The 20,478-nt window shown below is 35.3% G+C and overlaps 1 protein-coding gene across 2 annotated transcripts in view; it reads right to left on the bottom strand.

Annotated features, from left to right (window-relative positions):
* The window catches only part of YAP1 (Yes1 associated transcriptional regulator), a 166,226-nt gene that overhangs the window by 12,094 nt on the left and 133,654 nt on the right, over positions 1-20,478 (bottom strand). For both annotated transcript variants that reach the window (XM_074216553.1, XM_074216554.1), the window contains one exon: positions 13,259-13,306. In XM_074216553.1, coding sequence (XP_074072654.1) covers positions 13,259-13,306 — 48 coding nt within the window. The remainder of the gene's footprint in view (positions 1-13,258; positions 13,307-20,478) is intronic.

The following is a 20,478-nucleotide window of genomic DNA, read 5'->3' as shown; positions in this document are numbered from 1 at the left end:
GGTAATTACTAAATATCTGAGGTTGGCATTTGAACTCAGGTCCTCCTGACTCCAGGGCCAGTACACTATGCACTGTACCACCTAGCTGCCCCTAGCTATTTGATTCTTCACAGATCAAAGTCCTAAGTAAATCTTTAAGCATCAAGAATAACAAAAGTAATTAACATTTATATAGTTCTGATGTGTCAGATACTATGCTAAGCATTTTAAAAATATTTTCTTGTTTGATCTTCATAACAACCTTTGTGGTATGTGATGTTATTATCCTCATTTTACAGATAAGGAAACAGAGGCAATCAAGGGTTAAGTGACTTGCTCAAGGTCACACAGCTACTACATATCAGATTAAATTTGAATTCATGTGTTTCTGACTACAGCTCTATCTATTGAACTGCCTACCTGCCATTTCAACATGAGAATTTATTAAAAAATTAACTACTCCTTTTACTTCCCAGTCATCTGTTGATTTTTAAAACTTTTAAAATGTTTTCATGTCTCTTTATAACAATAAAAAATGAAATCATGATGCATATTTTTCCCTTTCAAGCATTGAACAAATGACAGAACTGTTTTGTTCTGCCCATCCTGAATATGATATGAAATTCTTCTTTAGGCATTTGGAGGATCAGTATGGCATAGTTAGAAACCTCTGCCAAAGTAATCAGGAGACTAGAAGTCTAATCTCAGGATGACCACTAGCACCAAACATGTGACAAATGATTTAGCTTCTCAAGGCTTGATTTTCTCATCAATAAAATGAAGAGGTTAGACCAGGTAATTAATCTTCAAGGTTCCTGCCAATTCCACAAATTGAGAAGGTATTGGACACTTTCATTTGACACAATATACTTAAAAGATTTTGCAAAAAGTATCCATTCATTATCATTACTCTTGCTTTGCTATGCATTAAGACCCTCTTTAAAAACATTCCAATTATTCAAACAACTCAAAATGGATTTTATCTAAAAATTGGTTGTTGTTTTTAACTGGCTAGCATGATTACTGTGTTTCCAGTGTAGTAAAGAAATTATATTGCTAAAACACCACCCACAGCTTGGGAAATCTGAAACATACATCATATGGGGGGCGGCTAGGTGGCGCAGTGGATAGAGCACCGGCCCTGGAGTCAGGAGTCCCTGGGTTCAAATCCGGTCTCAGACACTTAATAATTACCTAGCTGTGTGGCCTTGGGCAAGCCACTTAACCCCGTTTGCCTTGCAAAATTCTTTTTTTTTTTTTTTAGGTTTTTTGGCAAGGCAAACGAGGTTAAGTGGCTTGCCCAAGGCCACACAGCTAGGTAATTATTAAGTGTCTGAGACCGGATTTGAACCCAGGGACTCCTGACTCCAGGGCCGGTGCTCTATCCACTGCGCCACCTAGCCGCCCCCACTTTGCAAATTCTAAAAAAATAAATAAATACATCATATATTAAAAAAACAAGTGAATATGATATAGCATTACATGATACGAAGGAGATTTTGTACTTCATGTTCTCATTTATGAAATGAGGGACTGGACTGAATAATCTAATCTCCAAGGTCACCACTGCTCTGAAATTCTACAACTGTTGGGGGTTTGACTGACATCGTGATCTCACACAATGAGATATGCCCACAGGGTAAGCAGGTAGCATTATCTCCATGAGGTTCTTAGAAGTTATATGATTTGGGAGCTAAGATAGTGGAGAAGTAAGAAGTAGGATAAACTCCCTTCTTTCTCCCACAATTCCTCCACACATCTAGAAAGTACATGAGACCAAATCCTGATTGGGAGATCCTAGAAAACATCACAGTGAGCCATTTTCTCAAGGCAAGTCAACAGAGGGAGACAAAGAGGTATGTGGACATTCTGGACCATCTCTGTGGAGCATTCCAGGTCAGGGCAAGGCAAACAGATGCCGCACAGAGGTTGGTCCTGGGTTGTGTACAGTGTAAGAGCAGGTTCCATCAGGTGGCTCTGTCATGTACTTCCCAGTTCTGGGTCAAAGATCCAGGGCATACCCAGGGGAAGAACTAGGTTTAAGAATGATCACAGGTCTAGGAGGCTGTGAACCAAGCAAGGAGAAAGCTGCAAGTATGGACTTCAAGTATTAGTCTCAAGGATGCAACTTGGACCCCAGAAAAAGAGTGAGATCTTGGTTCTAAGCATCTGGCCCCTTCTGACTCCTGAAGAGGAAGAATCACAGCAGGAATCTCAGACCAAAAAGAGGATTTCAGGCCTATCATTCTGGTCCACCAGAGCTTCATAGCTAGCTTTTCATAGAAGCAGAGTCTGTCAGGCTATTGAAATTACCAAACATGCTTGTTTCTTCTATTCCAGCCCAGGTTAGGAACATAACTCAGACCAGGGGTGAAGAGATCAGATTTCGCCCTGAATCAGAACATTCTGAGAACTCTGAAAGTCTGTAGCCCCAGGTCTGAGATCATATGTTCTATGATATCCTAGGAAATATCCTATGAAAGCAGCAGCATGACCAGCCAAGTCAGTTCCCCTACTGCAGAGTCCAGCTGCAACAAAGTTTGACATCAGATTAATATATATCAGAAAAAGTTGACAGAGGTACTCAAAACACAAACTCTGAAAAAAACTACAATAAAAACCTCAACAAAACAAAATAAAAACAGCTTGGGTACATAACAAGTATTCCTGGTAGGGGATGAAACAAGAGTTTAAAAAAAGAACTGATATTTTTATAAATGAGATGATAGTGCCAGAAGAAAAAAATTGAAAAAGAGAGGAGAGCTTTGAAAGAAAGAATTGAATAATACGGAATAAGAATGTTTCCCAAATAACAAGCTCCCTAAAAATAAAAAACCAGAAGCATATCAAAACAAAAACAATTGATCTGGAAATCAGATTGAGAGATAATTTAAGAATCATTGGACAACCAGCAAGTCAAAACCAAAAAATCTAGATGTCTTATTTCAATGGATCATAAAAATTGCATATGTCTCTAAAAACCAAATAGTAGAGAAAGAATCTATTGAAAAGGGCCCTAAAATGAAAATTCTCAGCTATATCACTAACAAAATCCCAAGCTTCCAGGTCAAAGAAAAATCAAGATTATCAGTTTATAACCAAGAATACCTTGTCCAGCAAAACTGAATTTAATGCTATAGGAGGGGTATGGTTGGTGGGAATGCATCTTTAATGAAACAGAGGACTTTTAAGAATCTTGATGGAGGGGCAGCTAGGTGGTGCAGTGGATAAAGCACCAGCCCTGGAGTCAGGAGTACCTGGGTTCAGATCCGGTCTCAGACACTTAATAATTACCTAGCTGTGTGGCCTTGGGCAAGCCACTTAACCCCATTTGCCTTGCAAAAAAACCCTGAAAACTAAAAACTGAAAAAAAAAAAAAATTATCCAGTAAGAGTGGTCAGAAAACACAATCCTTTCCAGGGAGGATTTAGCTATGGTAATAAAGCTGAGCTAATCATCAGGAAACAGTAGATTTTTATGACAGGAAAGAATTCAAGAGATTATGCACCTAAACAATGACTAAAACATTAAAAAAAATACCCTTGTAGGGACTGATTCTTCTACTTGTGCTAAGACTTTCAACTCTATGGGTCACACATTTTCCTGACTGCTCTATAATGAGCATCAGCTTTTACAAAGTTTGGCTATATATGGCATAGGACTAGTTTTATACAGTGCTTCCTTAAAAAGTAAACCAAGGCACCATGGCATAGAGTAAATCCAGCCCTAGATCTGGACTCAAGGTGAATGGGGTTCAAATGTTGCTTCCAATACATCTTATCTGAGTGACCATGGCAAATCATAGAGCACCTTAGTCTTCTCATCTGTAAAATGGGGGGTAATAATTATACCCACAGTAAGCAGTTAATTATAGAGTGGATCGGGCACTGGAAAGGAACGCTAGGAAGAGCTGAGTTCAAATGTAACATCAGACACTCAATAGATATTTGACTCTAGGCTTTTGAATGCTTTCAAGACTATCCACCACTTAACTTGTAGGAAAAAGAGATCTTTTACTACCTCAAATGTTTCTCAGATTAGTCAAGATTTATGAGTAAAATGGGAAAAGCCTCATTTTTGCATCATTACACAAGAAAAGAAGCTAAAAATATTCATTTTATGTATGAAAAGGCAAACATGGAAAGAACTATTTGGCCTCTGAGATACAAAAACAGAGGCATGATTAAGTTTTGGCTTAAGTTCCTATAACTTGCTTGTTTCCCTTTTTTGAAAGTATGTCAAACTATTTATTCTGACTACCTTTGGGAAAACAAAAGCTTAAAACAGTATTTATTTTTAGCTCAGTATTCTAATTTGGGACATTATGTACAGATAAGTCATTAGTTCCTTAGAAAAAGTTACAATTTCAACATGAATCAATTTTTTTTTATAGTTTATCTAATTATATTCCAAGACTGACTTAGTTATTCTAGATCTGAACTATTAAAAAAATCTAAAATGTGTTTTTTTTAAAGTATTAAGGCTCACAAGAGTATCTTGCTTTGAAATCTAACAAAACTGAAGAAGAAAAAAGGGGGGACAGATTTGAATTTCATTTATATCAATCAAATTATACTGAATTAAATTTAATTGATTATCCTCATATGTGAATGTCATCTTTTCTTTCTCTTGGCAAAAAGCCCATAAAGCAGCTGCCTATGACACTATTCCAGCATCTATCTTTCAAAAACGCTAGTCTAAACCATTATTGTTCACTGTTTGGTTGGATTCTCATTTATAATCCTCAGTCAGGAATGTAAAGAATTATGAGCTTACTTACAATGCAGACTCAAGATCTAACTAGTCTTGCCCGGAAGGGATGGGGAGGGAAAGAGGGGAAGATATAAATCAGGTGACCGCTTTTCCTTCTTACTCTTTTACCCTTCATTTCATCCAAACTCTTACAGCTTTCCTATTTGGTGGCTTTAACATATAGAATAATGATAAAGCATGAAATGTCAGGCTTAAACAAATTGGTTTAAAGAGATTTTCACCCCCTCTTCTAAACAAGACATCATTTTAAGGATGTTTAGATAAAAATGTTTTAGAAGGGATAATTTTTTAAGGGAATGGCAGAAGGCTGGAAGTGCAAAATAATTCTACTGCACTCTATATTCAAGGTTAATGAGGGAAGAAGCAAAGAAGTTAGGTTATTCTGTATATACCGAATTTTCTTCCTGCTCTTATGATTATTTATTAAATACATATTTAAATTATTTTCCTTCTCAGATTTTTCATCATAGTAAAACATAACACGACTATATGAATTTGACATCAGATATAAACGGCAAGCAAAGTGAAAAATTAGTGATTTTGAAAACAGCAGGTATTTCTATAATTCTTCTCTTCCCTAGGAGTGAGGCTGTGGGAAAGGGTATATTTTTGGATGTAACATGGCAAATGGAAGATTCCTTTTGTAAATGACCTACTCAAGTAAGTTTAGTTTGGTCAACCAAAACCCCAAATTTAGAGGCACTCACTAAGCTCTAAAAATACATTTTTATAAATAGTTTGTCTGATAAGTTTTTGTTGACAATTTTTAAAAATAGACAATGTTATTTCTTCTAACCATTCAAATCTGGCCTCAGACTGGCTTATTTCTTCATCATAGTAGTTTGATTAACAATTATATAACATCTGCTCATGCTCTAAAGTTGTCAAAATATTTTTGCTAAATATCCAGAATGATTTGGAAATAAAGTTTTTTTACGTCAGCTAAATCTATTATTTCAAATCAACTTTTGGCAGCTCTGTGATTCTACGATACAAACACCTGAGTTTCCATTTTTTAACCTAAGAATAATTGTGAATACTACATTCAACAGAAATATGGTCTGAAGCTTCTGGCATATTTGACCTTTTATTATGTTCCTTTATAACTTCTTTAAAAAAGTATATAAATTGCTTTGACATTTGTTCAGGTTAAGAGAAAAGTTTTTTGTTATTGGTTTTTTCTTTAACAAATGATTACTTAATAAAACTTATGGGAATGCAAAGAAGTAGAACACTGTAGAGACTGCAGGGTATCCTGCACATCATTCACATCTGGGATAGGTATGTAATAACAGACAGACAGACAAACACTGAGATCAATGAATTGCAGCTAAAGCAGCAGAAAACATGATCTTCTCTTGGATACAAAATTCCCTGTGCACACATCACTTGATCACCTAAAATGAAATTTCAAAATTATTTGGTGCCTTGAAAAATATCCAAGAAAAATTCATTTAAGATCTGGAATTCAAAGAAGTGAGAAACGATAGCATGTGTGTCCAACCTGCAGGCTGCAATGAGGACCACAAAGTCCATCCACGCAGCATTATTACATTTTGTTATCATACTCCTTGGTAATATGGGTTACATTGCTGTCATAAATAAATATCAAATTCTACAGCCCTTGACAAGTTTTTGTTGGGCTATACAGACTTGAGGAGCTAAAACGTCGGATAGTCAGGAAAGGGGAAAAAAATTCAAATGGGTTCTACTACAGCTTTCTTAGCCATTGCTAACATAAAACACAATCAAAAGAAAAAGGCCAAATTCTTTAGTTAGTTGCAAATTCAAAGAAATAGGAATTGGTGCCAGTAGTGCAAATGTTTTTGTATCACTTCAAATAGTAGTATTAATTTTGCATTATTTAACTTCCAACCGTGGACATTTCAACTCCTCCAACACAGAGGCTAATGATGTAGCAGAAAATCTATTCTGACGTTAATATTAATGTTTTCATCACATATTAAACCAATAAATGACCAAATTTAACTTAGATTTATTACTCCCAATAAGGACTTCAGTCATGCAATTTCTTAAGCCACAGAATATTTATAGCAGCAGTTCCCATGAAAGTTGAAGCAGTTACTTTGCTCTGAAGACAAATTAAATTCTTCTATTTCTCATTTAGTTTACCTTCAGCTCAACCTTCTTTCTTCACCTACACGGGGGTCCCCAAAGAACTCCTGCAACTACACTAGAGTAGCTGTAAACTCCAAGGCAGATATGAAGATTTTTTTAAAGAGAATACTTAGAAATTAGTCTTGAGGAGTTGGGTCACGATAGAAATGAAGGATTTGTATACAGAGAATATGGGGGAAGGCAAGGGCATATGCCCTACTACAACAAAAGATTAAATCTGGAGAAGTTAAAGATGATACTAGGTGCTTAGAACAGCTGATGGAAAATCTTGAATATCAAGGGGAAGAATTTGGATATTTTGCTCAAGTGAAATATTGTACATCCTAGAACTGACAAGAGAAGGGAGTGGAGGTAGTGAAAGATTCTTAATTAAACTCTTGGAAAAACTAAATTTGAATACCTTTTGTCATCATTAGTCTTAAAAAGACATAAAAAGGTGGATCCAACACATTTTCTCCACAGTAGCAACTACTTATATTTGTATAGATTTTTATTTTTTATGAAGTTTTGTCCTTGCAATTATCCTATGAGATAGATAGTACAAGAACTATTATCTCCATTTAACACAATTTTAGGAATATCTAAAATATCAGATATCAAAACAGTCATTAAAAAAACACATACTTATCTAAATCTATAAAACTATAATAACTTTTCTAATTTACAAAAAATTTTAAAACATAAAAGCTATTTCCATAAGTCACAATGACAAACAATTTAAATGAGCTATATAATTTTCAAAAAATAGGAACAAGTTAGCCAAGAATTACTAGCAAATCCTAGCAGAGGCTCACTATACTGTATAAACTACCTTGTAGTATATTTTGGAAATGAAGCTTACTACTGATGTTCACTCTAATATCTTGGAATCCAAGACTGAATCTGTTCTTCAAGTTTGCATTTGACTCATCTAAATTAAGACAGACTTCAAACAAGTCAAGGAAGGATACAGAAGGATAAGTCTTTAAATCAGCAGTTTTCAACTTTTTCAGAATTACGACAACAATCTTTTGTTTCAACATTCCCCCTTCGAAACTAATATAAAACGAAGGTTTGACAGTAAAATAATAAAATTTCTTTTTCATCTGTATCTTGTGAAATTCATCTTAGCACTTTGTACTATCAGATTTATTCATGTATTTTTTTCCAATATTTTGAAAAGTCAAGCAAAGTATTTCGCTGGCATAATTCCTATCCCTCACCCTAAGACTATCCCTCCCAACCCCCCTTGAAATAGCAAATGCTGTTGCCAACAGAGCCTTCTCTAAACAGAATACAGTAGGTCCTTGCCAGGGTAGACAAAGGTTCATAGGATCACAGGAAGATACTGCTTCATTTTTCAAAGAAATTAAATCTCAGAGAAATTGAGCAACCTTCCTCAGGCAACAAATCTTGGTCCTTTGTCTCCAGTCTAGTAAGCCTCCCACTATGGCTAGTTTCTCTTGTCAACATTTAATGTCTCCCTTTTCAGCTTGAACATTTTCTTATTTCTATATCATTTTTTAGCCGGTTGTTAGTCCATCAGTCCTATAGTTAAACAAGTATGGGGGCTATTTGGTCCTGCTCTTGTCCTGATACGAAGATGAGCACTTCAAGTAGCAAATCACTAAAAGGTTAAGAAACTGTCAAAGGAAGGGAAAAAATGTTAGAACATCTAGGAATGATTAGCACTAGAATGACTGTTCTTTGACTGTGTCACTATATTTTAGGAAATATGGGTGATTAATTCAAAGATTAAAGAAGGTTATTAAGAGTTATAGGAGTTCAATCATCCAAACTTTCTGGAGAACAATTTGGAATTACACCCAAAGGGCAATAAAAATGTTCATACCACTGGGTCTATAGCCTGAAGAGATCACGAAAAGGGGTAAAAACATCACTTGCACAAAAATATTTATAGCAGCTGCCCTGTTTGGGCTGATAAAGAATTGGAAATCGAGTGAATGTCCATCAATTGGGGAATGGCTGAACAAATTATGGTATATATACATTATAGAGCACTACTCTATTAGAAACCAGGAAGGATGGGAATTCAGAGAAGCCTGGAGGGATTTGCATGAACTGATGCAGATGAGCAGAACCAAAAGAACATTGTATGCCCTAACAGCAACATGAGGGCGATGATCAACCTTAATGGACTTGCTCATTTCATCAGTGTAATAATCAGGGACAATTTTGGGCTGTCTGCAATGGAGAATACCATCTGTATCCAGGTAAAGAACCATGGAGTTTGAACACAAAGTTCAAGAACTATTCCCTTTAATTTAGGGGAAAAAAAACACAACAAACTGCTATCTTATTGTCTGATCTTGTTATCTCTTATACTTTGTTTCTTCTTTAATGGTATGATTTCTCTCTCATCACACTCAATTTGGATCAACGTACAACATGGAAACAATGTAAAGACCTGCTTTCTGTGGGGGGGAGGGAAGTAAGATTGGGGAAAAACTGTAAAACTCAAAATAAAATCTTTAATTAAAAAAAAAATTGGGGGCTATCTGCAATGGAGAATGCTATCTGTATCCAAAGAGAGAACTGTGGAGTTTGAATACGCCATCATGTTTGCTGTAGAGGAAGATATTAAGATCAGAAGGAAAAATTTACAAGTCAATAATGACACATGATTTTAATTATTTTTTAGGCTTTTTTTGCAAGGCAAATGGGGTTAAGTGAATTGCCCAAGGCCACACAGCTAGGTAATTATTAAGTGTCTGAGACCGGATTTGAACCCAGGTACTCCTGACTCCAGGGCTGGTGCTTTATCCACTGTGCCACCTAGCCACCCGATTTTAATTTTCTTAAAAGTGACTATTTGCATAATATATTTAGTGATCACTTTTCTCATGCCATTCTTTTCTCAAAAATCTACAATGGCACTCAGATGCCTATCAAATAAAATAGAAACTCTTCAGTTGGATAGTCAAGATTCTCTCCAATCTGGTTCCATCTAATCTTTCCAGCTTTTGTTCCAGTTAAACTAGACTGTCTCATTTGGGCATACCTAGAATAAATTTTCTCTCTCTTCTCCTTCCCTTCTGTTGAAATCTATCTTTTCTTTCACCGCCTAGATGAAAGGCTTCCACTTTTTGAAATGCTTCTGATTCCCCTCACCTAGATTAAAGGGAATTCTCCCTCCTCAACCTTCTGGTCCTTCTTCTGGTTCATTCTTTATATTTATCTCTTTCTAGCTTATATCATAAATTATTTATTTGACACTGCTTCTCTCCCCCATTATTTGAAAATACCTGGAAAGCAGGGAGAGTGTTAAATCTCTCCTTACATCTCTAATGCCAAGAAAGTTATTCACAACCTTGAAGGAAAAGAAGGATTTTTAACAAGCAGTTGTACAGAGGACATGCCATTCACAATATGGGAAGGTGGGAGAACATGGGAAATTGGGAAATAGTTTCTTTTGCTGGGCAAAGGAGGGAAGCATGTGACAACCAAACCGTGATGAGTTTTAAACATCAGGCCAAGGACTTGGTATTTCCTCCTAAAGCAAGCAACAGGAAGCTATGGGTAACTTCTACCATGAGACCTACACATTAAGAACACGAATTAAAAATACTGTGATGGGGCGGCTAGGTGGCACAGTGCATAAAGCACCGGCCTTGGAGTCAGGAGTACCTGGGTTCAAATCCGGTCTCAGACACTTAATAATTACCTAGCTGTGTGGCCTTGGGCAAGCCACTTAACCCCATTTGCCTTGTAAAAACCTAAAAAAAATACTGTGATAGGTGGATAGACTAAAGACAATAGGGACAATTAGAAAATCTAGGTTCTTAATGGACTTGGTTCCACAGAATAATATTTTAAAATAAAGTAAAATATATATAGGATTACAAAGGAAACTTTTTTTTGAAATGTAGTTGTCAAAATATATTTCAAAAAGTCCACAGATCCCAAGTTAAGCACCCATGATCTAAGTAACAGGAGTGAGGGGGCATGAACCTATATGGTATAGTAAAGAAGACTACAAAATGTCTGAGGTTTCAAGTCTGGATCACTGGAAGGATGCTAATAAGTATCAACAAAAATTGGGAAATTGGGAAGATGGGCAGATTTTAGGAGAATGAGGAGCAGAAATTCAGTTTGAAACCCATGGAATTCAAATAGTTAGAATATTTTCTGTCTTTTGACTTCCCAATGGCTCTAGTTCCCAAAAGTCTTTCCTTGAGCACTTGCTTCCATGACAACTATCACCTCAACTACCAAGGCTTCCAATTGCCATCTCTTCAATACACTTAGCCCTGCCTTCTTTCTCTTCTAAGATCCAGATCAGAATCTCCTTCTATATTTCAGTCTCAACATGTCCAAAATTGAGTTTATTATCTTATTATTGAGCATATAATTGGTTGTTGAATTTAAATAAATGTCTTCTTCAATATATATTTAATTCTGTCTTTCCTATTGCTGACAATGGGACCATTTTTGACTTACACACAGCTAATTATGTATCTGTGGCGGTGGAAATAACCAGTATTTCTTGGTTCTGAGGTCATCTATTCATATTGCCTTTCATGTAAAATTATAAAATTTATTTGAAAAAACACAATATTAAAAAATAATCATTAAAAGATTATATGCTACTTTTATAGTAGCAGTAAAATGATCATTGTCCTTTGAATTTGAGGATCTGCACTCAAATTTTGCCTCTGAGAATTACTATCCATATGATCTTGGAGATGTTATAAAACTGCCCTGGGACTCAGTTTCTTTAACTACAAAATGAAGAGGTTGGATTAGATGGTCTCTACAGGCCTTTCTAAGCTCAAGTTACATGATTCTCAATATAGGAATTTCAAATTAAAAAGTTCTTTGGAAGACCTCTAGGATTAGAAAACACAGACTACAAATACCTTAGGGACTATGATAAATGCACCATATTTTAAAAGTATTAACACAGACTTACAAACAAAGTTGACAATCCTATTCAGTAAATCAAATGCAGCTTACAACACTAAATTTTTTTCATGTAGTAATTAGGAATTACCCATTATCTCATCTTTGCTGCTCTACACTGAGAAATGCTCAGGAATGAACTTTATACCTGAAAACTTGGAATTCACAACTCTTAAAATCTCAGTCTCCTCAAAGCCTATGGGGAAAAAAATATCCCCAAATGATTCTTTACATATTACATGGGCTGAAAAGTTTATCTGTAATTTTTTTTTTGAAATGAACAAAATCCAATTCAGATATTTAAGGTTTCCCTTTATGTGTGTGTGTGTGTGTGTGTGTGTGTGTTTCTCAGACATGTAACTTTATTTCTAAGTTGTGATAAGTTAGTTATCAAGATTCACAGAATTGCACAGATTTTCAGAGTTTAAAGATACCTTAGAAATCACCTGGTTGAATTTAAACCTCAAAGGAAATCTCTCCAGGTCTCCAAATGAGAACCTCCCTTCCTCCTTATGAGTAGAGATCTCTGACTACCTACTCTTTTCCAGGCAGCCCTGGGGCCTGTTTTGGGATAATTATCTTTGTACTATTTTCCTTTTATGGATCATCACACAGCCTCTATGCAATTTCTATTTATTCCTAAGTCTAGATTCTTGGGTCAAAAAGACCAAGTCTAACTCTTTTTCTATGCTGATCGTTTCATTTACTTGAAGAAAATTCATTATTCCTCCTGTTCCTCCAGGTTTCCTCTTCTAATTTGAAAAGAACCTTGTGAATTCAGTACCAAATTCTGAAAAAAAAAAATACATTTTCTTTCCTCCTTTCCAATCATTAGTCCCTCCTTGGGAATAGATTCTCAAAAGATTTCTCTTTTCCCATGAACACCATTCACATTCACATGCCATTATCCTTCTAAATGCATCTGTAGAGATGAGGAGAAAGGCAAGAAGATAGTCAGATTGGTATGTTAAAGTGATGTAAAATCCACAATTTCTTTGGAGAAAAACCTAAAAGAACAAAAAAACTGAAAAAAAAACCCTAATAGGCCAGTCTTCCCAAGATAGCAGGCTGTTTTGATTTTTGCTGGTCTTTAGACACTTTTAAATGAACATTTTTTCAAAAAGTGATTATTAAGAATTTTAGAATATTTATAACTTTAAAAATTATATAAATACACTATGGGATTATAAGCACAGTGTACAATAAAAATGTTAGAACCTTAGAATAATGATCTTCTCTAAAGTCAAAATGGAAGATCAATCAAAAAATGGAAGATTTTTTAAACAAAAAAACCATGGCACTCTGCTAACAGATTCATTAAGGGTTTTAGCAGAATGGTGGCTCATGGGTATGTTAACATTGCTAATCTTCACTGAGGATGGCTACACTGAGCATAAACTTTCTCTCTTGGCTATTTTAATTAATACCTTATTTTTTTATGCTAAAACATCAGTTAAGAGCCTACCTGACGTTTTGGAGAATTTGCTGTGCTGGGATTGACATTCCGCAATGCCTAAGAGTAAAAAATAAGATGGATAAAAATTACTTTAAGCCACATGGTTTGGCTGTGCAGGCTGACTTAACAAACACCATCCAGTCACATCTCCATAGCACAGAATTCCCAGGACAGCCCAAGAGGAGAGAGATTAAGGGAAGTAAAAGCCAATGGAGCCACCATATTATTATGAAAACTAAGAAGTTTTTATAGCATTTGAGGAAAGGACAGGAAAAAAAAAAAACTTGCCCCTATCATTAAGTACTAGAACTAAACTGCCATTTGTTAAAAACATTTTTATGGACTTTCCCTCACTAAGGTTGCCATGATCACAGGATCATAGATCTAGGGTTGGAATGAACCATGAAGGTCTTCAAGTCAATTAACTCATTTCACCAATGAGGAAACTGAGGCAGAGAACAATTAAGTCACTTGCCCAAGGTAACATAACTAGTATCTCTAGTAAAATTTGAACTCGGATCTTTCTGATTCAAGTCCAATGCCCTATCTAAAAACACCATCCTGCCTAATTTCATATTGTTGAGATTTTGCTTTATAATAGCTGCTGAAGGAGTACAGAAAGCATCATTGATATTTTACTGAAAAGAGAGTTCTTTATGAAAATGTTTTGAAGACTTTATCACATGAGCTAAAAACATCCTACAAATAGACTATTAGTGTAAGAGAGAAATAATGATTATATCCCTTCTTCTTCCTCCACACATCCTTTGAGAATTTAATACAGAAGGTGATAATGAAGAAAATAAAGTTATCTTTAAGGAAATTACACTATTTTTCCAGGACCCAACACCCAGAGTAATAGCGCGGAGAATAAGAGAAAGAAAGATATTCCAGAAGGAAGGAATTTATAAACAGCAATATTTTCCCACACAAGACAAAGGCTAACCTATTATTGACAGCAAGGTGACAGACAGCCAATTTTTAATCCCCTAAAAGTTGTCTAGAAAGAAAAGCATTAAGGATTTTCAAAGGAACATATTCTGATATTTTCTCAATAATTGATATTTTACTTTACTTTTTAAAGCTTTGATTTTCAATGAACTCAAGTTATACCACTGATCCAAACAGTGTATTTCACATATTAGGATTTTAATAAATATTTCTTGTGATGAACTATACTATCCAGGACTTAGAAACTTCTAAAATGAAAAAGGATTGAATTACATGTTAATGAATTACCTTCTCCATCATAAAAAGATATTATAAGCTTGGTGGCATTAACTTACTGAAAAGTTTATTTTCACATTTCACATTCACAAAAATCACATTTAGGAAGATCTTGTTAAACTTGCTTCCTCCTTCTACCCTATTAAGAGCAGATGGAGAAACATTTCCCTCAAAGTACTTCCTGACATCACATGTTGTCATAAAGCTTCCCATTCTGTTAATCATATACCTCCTATGCTAGAAACACACTAATACTATGTTTTCCCTCAAGGAGAATTCCATTTAAGATGAGTCTGTCTAGGCTCTTAAGTCAACACTGTTCTTACAGTATTAAAAAAAAATCTTTTAAATTAATTTCACTTATTAGGTAGTTCTGAGTCATGCACTCCCCAAACATGATGATATCATTGTGTGAGGTCACAGCGTATTTCTACTGATACTAATGAAGTGCTGTAAAAATATCATTGCTTTATTTAAAAGCATACTTAGAAAAAAAGAATGAAGTTTGCACAAACTCTTAGCCTGTGCAAAATATAGAAAGGCAGCAGTTCAGCGTTGGTTTTGTATGACCCTGTAGTAGATCAGTAAAAAGAATTTACAATCTGAGGAGGGTTTCCTCTTTTCTTGTGGGTTTTTCGTTACTTTTTTGAAAAGTGATGGGGTGGCTAGGTGGCGCAGTGGATAAAGCACCGGCCCTGGAGTCAGGAGTACCTGGGTTCAAATCCGGTCTCAAACACTTAATAATTACCTAGCTGTGTGGCCTTGGGCAAGCTACTTAACTCCATTAGCCTTGCAAAAAAAAAAAAAAAGTGATGAGAGTGGAAAAGAAAAATTCCAAACTCTCTGCTGCTCTATGCTTCAAGAGGGAAAAACAATTGTAGACACTCTGGAGTCTTCTAGCATTAGACATATAATGTAGATTATACTGTTTTTAAAGAAAAGCTATCCCTCAATTTCAACAATGGGGGATTGTCATACTTAGGATGACGTGCTTATCAATCATGGTGTATAAGTACTTCTGCCATTACATGATAAATTCACTTGGGCACACAGATTCTGCTTCTTCGTGGTCTTATGTTCATTAGTAAGTCTTCAGAGACAGAGCAATATGCTTTTCTTAAGAAGGACTCAAGAAAGCAAGTCTTATGAGGCTCTCCAAGATGATGAGTTGCTGGCTCCTGCCTTGGAGCACATGGCCACAGGGCTGAGTGGCCCAACTATCCTGTCCAAAAAAAGGTCAGCAAAGAAGGAAGGAGAGAAGGGACCACACTCTCCCCATCACAGGCGCAAGCATTAATTTGCAGCTGCTAAAAGTTAATCATGCCCAACACCAAAAACAGAGGATAAAAAAGGGGAAGACTGGTTTCTAACCTGTGGCCTCACCTGCCGAAGCAGTTCTTGGTGCTTTAGTCGAAGTCTCTCTTTTTCCATCTGCAGCTGTTGCAGTCTCATCTGTTGCTGCTGATTGGAACTCCCTCCACCCATCACACCCCCTTGGGGACTCTGGGGAGCCAGGGGTGGCGGCTGCTTCACAGGAGCACTTTGACTGATTCTCTGGTTCATGGCTGGAAAGGAATAAAAGAGTGATCCTGAAATCTCTAACCAGTGAAAGGAAAGGAACATCAATCAAAAGTGATTGTGGTAGGAGTAGTAGGACAAGCAGAACTTGTTGGATAATCCTCAGCCATGTTTGCTAAGGAAAACCTGGTAGAATTTGAATTTTTATGCCCATAGAAAAGTGATATATATATCATTCATTACAATATTGACTCAGTGGAACTGAGTGCTGACTCTTACACTGCATCGGCCCCACTGTGCCAATGGTTACCCAGTGACTACAACAGCAATGTAAAGGGCCCAAAGAATGGTAAGTTCACCATTTCTTCATAAGAGATTCTTCCTCTCTCCAGCTCTGTTTCTTTCTCTGACAAGATAAAACTAATTAATATATTTTACCTAGGTTTTTCTAAATGTTATTTAGGAAAAAAGTAGCAGGAAAGGTCAAATAAATAGAGAAAATATTGAAAAGTACATACAGATAAAAAATTAGGTTGTCTCATAACAAAAGACACAAAACCAGTTATACTCTTTCCTGTAGTAATCCCACCCAATGAAATTGTGTGTGTGTGTGTAGGAACAAGCTTATAGCTACATTTAATATAAATATATAACAGTATGTAGTTTTTAATACGTATGTAAATAACCTTTTAATATAAACCAATGTTACATGTAATGAGAAACTGGAAACAACTTAAAAGCTCAGCAGTTAGGAAATAGCTAAATTGTCATAAATGAGCATAATCAAATACTATATACTGTCATAGGGAGTGATGAATAAAAAAGAATATTAGGAACTATGGTAAAATGTATGAAATGACTAAAAAGAGTTAATAACACTTTATTAAAACTATACCCAGTTTTCAAATTGCAACTTGATACATAAAAAAAATCTCCACTTTAAAAACAATTCAGGAAAGTTTCAATTGTTTGTAAGAGGAAACTGAACCATCATACCATAAAAGATTACTAGTAAACACTTGTATAGAGTTGAAAACACTTGATTCGTGATACAAACTCAAGAACCATTATTCAGAATTTTTCAAGCATTAAACATGAATTACAAGATATAATTACTCTTTTTTATATGAAATTAGGGATTCTTTTATTTCTTAAACTATCTTAGTTAATAACTAATAAAACTGAATATTAATTATTTGAGAATATTAAATTTTGCAACAGATGGAGAAAATTATACTATTGATAATAAAAATAATAGTAATAATATATGAAACCGAAAAATCTTCACGTTAAGAAGGTGAAATGTCCCCCATAGGAGATGAAGAAGAGTAATAAGTAAGGATAATATATCCTTTACAAAAAAACTCCCACCAAATTTAAAAGAAAAATTAAAAACTCCTTCCTTGTGTCAACTAAGTTTAGCCATACAAAACAAATCCACATATCAGCCATGTCTGAAAATGTTTATCTTATTCTCCATCTCATGGCCATAAATCACCTCTGCCAGGAAGTGAATTCCACACTTGGTCCTCTGGAATTGTGGTTGGCCATTGATTGATCATTGAAAGATCTTCAATTTTTCAAAAAATAAAGAATTTTTTTTTGTAAGGCAAACGGGGTTAAAGTGGCTTGCCCAAGGCCACACAGCTAGGTAATTATTAAGTGCCTGAGACCGGATTTGAACCCAGGTACTACTGACTCCAAGGCCGGTGCTTTATCCACTATGCCACGTAGCCACCCCGAAATAAAGAATTTTTAAACAATGTTGGAGTCCTTTTTGTTAAGTTAGTTTTGTTCATTTCACTAATTCTGCTTATTTTTCTATTGGTTCATGGTTAATACATTTTTCTCTGAATCTATCTTTTTCTTATATCATAATTTGTTGAGAAATCCAGCAGAATAGAGATTTCCCACTACACACACACACACACACACACACACACACACACACACATTTTTCTTTGACTTCTTTAGGATATAATTCTGGAAATGGTAGTACTATGTCAAAGGCTATGCAGTTTTCCAGAATAGCTGGAAATAGCATTTCATAGCTATACCAGTTGAGTATCTGATTCTTATCTTGTAATATTCCCTATGATGATTATGCTTTTCTTTTTATTATATTTACTAGTCTGACGTGTGAGGTAAAACTTCATAGATGTTTTTAATTCATATTTTTCTGCTTTTTAGTGATCCGGAGCATTCTTTCAGAGTATTAATAGCTTGGAATTTTTCCTTTGAAACTGTCTTTCTCAAAAGATTGAAAAATAAAAGGCAGTTAAGTCTTGGGAAAACAAAAGTGTTTTTAAGTTAATCCCTACGAAAAGATGATTTGTACATAGTTAGCAGTTGTTCATAAAAGTGCTGGCAAAATTCACTTCGTATAAATCTTGCCAAACTAAATTTCTCTCTCATTTAATTTGTAGTCCATAAGAATATTTCATCTTAAATTCAGAAAAGCATTTCAAGTCTCTCACACTAACCTAGAGGACATGATGTTGTTTGTCCTTCATTTTCAAATAGGACCAACGACATCACAAAATGATGTCTCCACTTGAGCATGAAATGAATTTAAGTAAGTTAGACTTGCACAAAATCATCAACCTCAGTGTCTCTTACAGAGTTAAGATAAAAGTCAGGATAACTGGCAAGGCCCAGGATCAGTGGAAGATCTCCAAAGTCAGACCAATCTTCCAAGCCCTCCAATGTACCCACTTTCAGCTATCTTTGTAGTCTTTAGAACAAACTGTTCTCATCTACCCATTCCACTGGGGGAAGTCTTCACATACTTGGAACAGACATCCCCCTAACTCATCAAACTGAGGCCTGTCAGTCACCCTCAACCTGGTTGGTTCTGGGCATGCTACAGTTTCTTGGAGCCACAGGTGAGAGAGCTGGGGGGGGGGGTTAGATAGACACCCAGGTGGCTAAGCATCCCTGAAAAGGGCTTAAGCAAGCCCTCATACCAGAGGTATAAGCCCCTTGCCTAAACAGCCCATACATCCCCAAGTCACTTAATCAAGTTTGCCTTGTTCGCTCATCTGTAAAATGATCTAGAGAAGGAAATGTATTTTTGCCAAGAAAACCTCAAATGGGGTCATGAAGAGCTAGATATGAATATACAACAACAACAATGAGAACAAGACACTTTTGAGGAGAAATATGGAACAGATGATTGCATAAGTTAGGTAGATTCATGATTGTTTTGAAAAATCCCCTATAAAGAATGTTTATGAATTGTTGTCAACCTAGTTAGAAGTAGTAAACATTTTAATAAGTGACTTGTCAGACACTGAAAGCATACTTATGAAAACTACATATACCACAAACCAAGATGCATTGCTAATATGCTAGGTGATAATAATGTAAAATTTTACACAAGTTTAAAAAGGGGAGGGGATAAATTGTATAATTATAGGATAGGAAAGTGATCTGACTACAGTTTATATGAAAAAAAACCTAGGTATTTGATTTTATTTGTTCCCAAGTTTAATAAAAATAATTTCATTCTAAAACTTTAGAAGAGACTTTAGAAACAATCTCGGACAATAACGCCATCTATAAACCTTAATGGGATTAGACTCTCTTTGAATACCTCCAGTGATCAAGCACTTACTATCGCTTCCATTTTGGTGTTAACTCGGTAATAGAATTCTTAAGTTGTGCAGAAATATGTCTGCTTATAAATTCCACCCAATAGTGGGTTAACTATGTGACATTATTTCTAAAAAAAGCTAGTGTAATCTTGAATTACATTAATAATCAAGTTTCTAACTGTAGGAGGGTATAACTCACTGGACTGATAAAATTATATCTGAAGCATTATAATTGTTTATTATAGACTGCAACATTTTAAAATGTCTATTCATAAAATGTAACATATCAAAATGAGGGCAACCAGAAAGGTTTCCATATGAAAAACATGCTGTATCAAGAAAGATGGAGAGAATTGATGATGCTTATCCTGAAGAAAGGAGACTTTAGGAAAACATTATTGTTTTCATGTGAAAGAAAGAAATGTATACCTCCACATGTTGAAAGGACATACAATAAGTGGAAATTACAAGGAGACAAATTTTAATTTGATATAGGGAAGAAATTTCTATCCTTTAGAGTTATCTAACTTTGTCTCAAAAAGTAACAGCCTTCCCATCAATGGATGTTTTCAAACAGTGGCTGACCATCTTGAAAGGATGCTGTAGAGGGGGTTCCACCATGGAATAAAAAATTAAATTAGACGATTGGTGATTCTAGATACGCATGCCAAAAGTCTTCCAAGCTGGAACATGTGTCTGCCAGAGAGGGGAACAATTAACAAAATTTGTCCCAAATAAATGTAATCTGTCAGTCATGACATATGTAAACATTTAATTAATTACTTTTACTGTAAATGTTTCTATCTATAGGACACAAATAATCCTATGAACTGTCTGTGTTCAGAGCTCATTTTAGATGATGAATTTAAAGGTAAATAAACCTTGTTT

This window comes from Macrotis lagotis, chromosome 1, assembly GCF_037893015.1.
Source record: "Macrotis lagotis isolate mMagLag1 chromosome 1, bilby.v1.9.chrom.fasta, whole genome shotgun sequence".
Taxonomy (NCBI): domain Eukaryota; kingdom Metazoa; phylum Chordata; class Mammalia; order Peramelemorphia; family Peramelidae; genus Macrotis; species Macrotis lagotis.
This window is presented reverse-complemented; position numbering and strand designations above follow the sequence as displayed.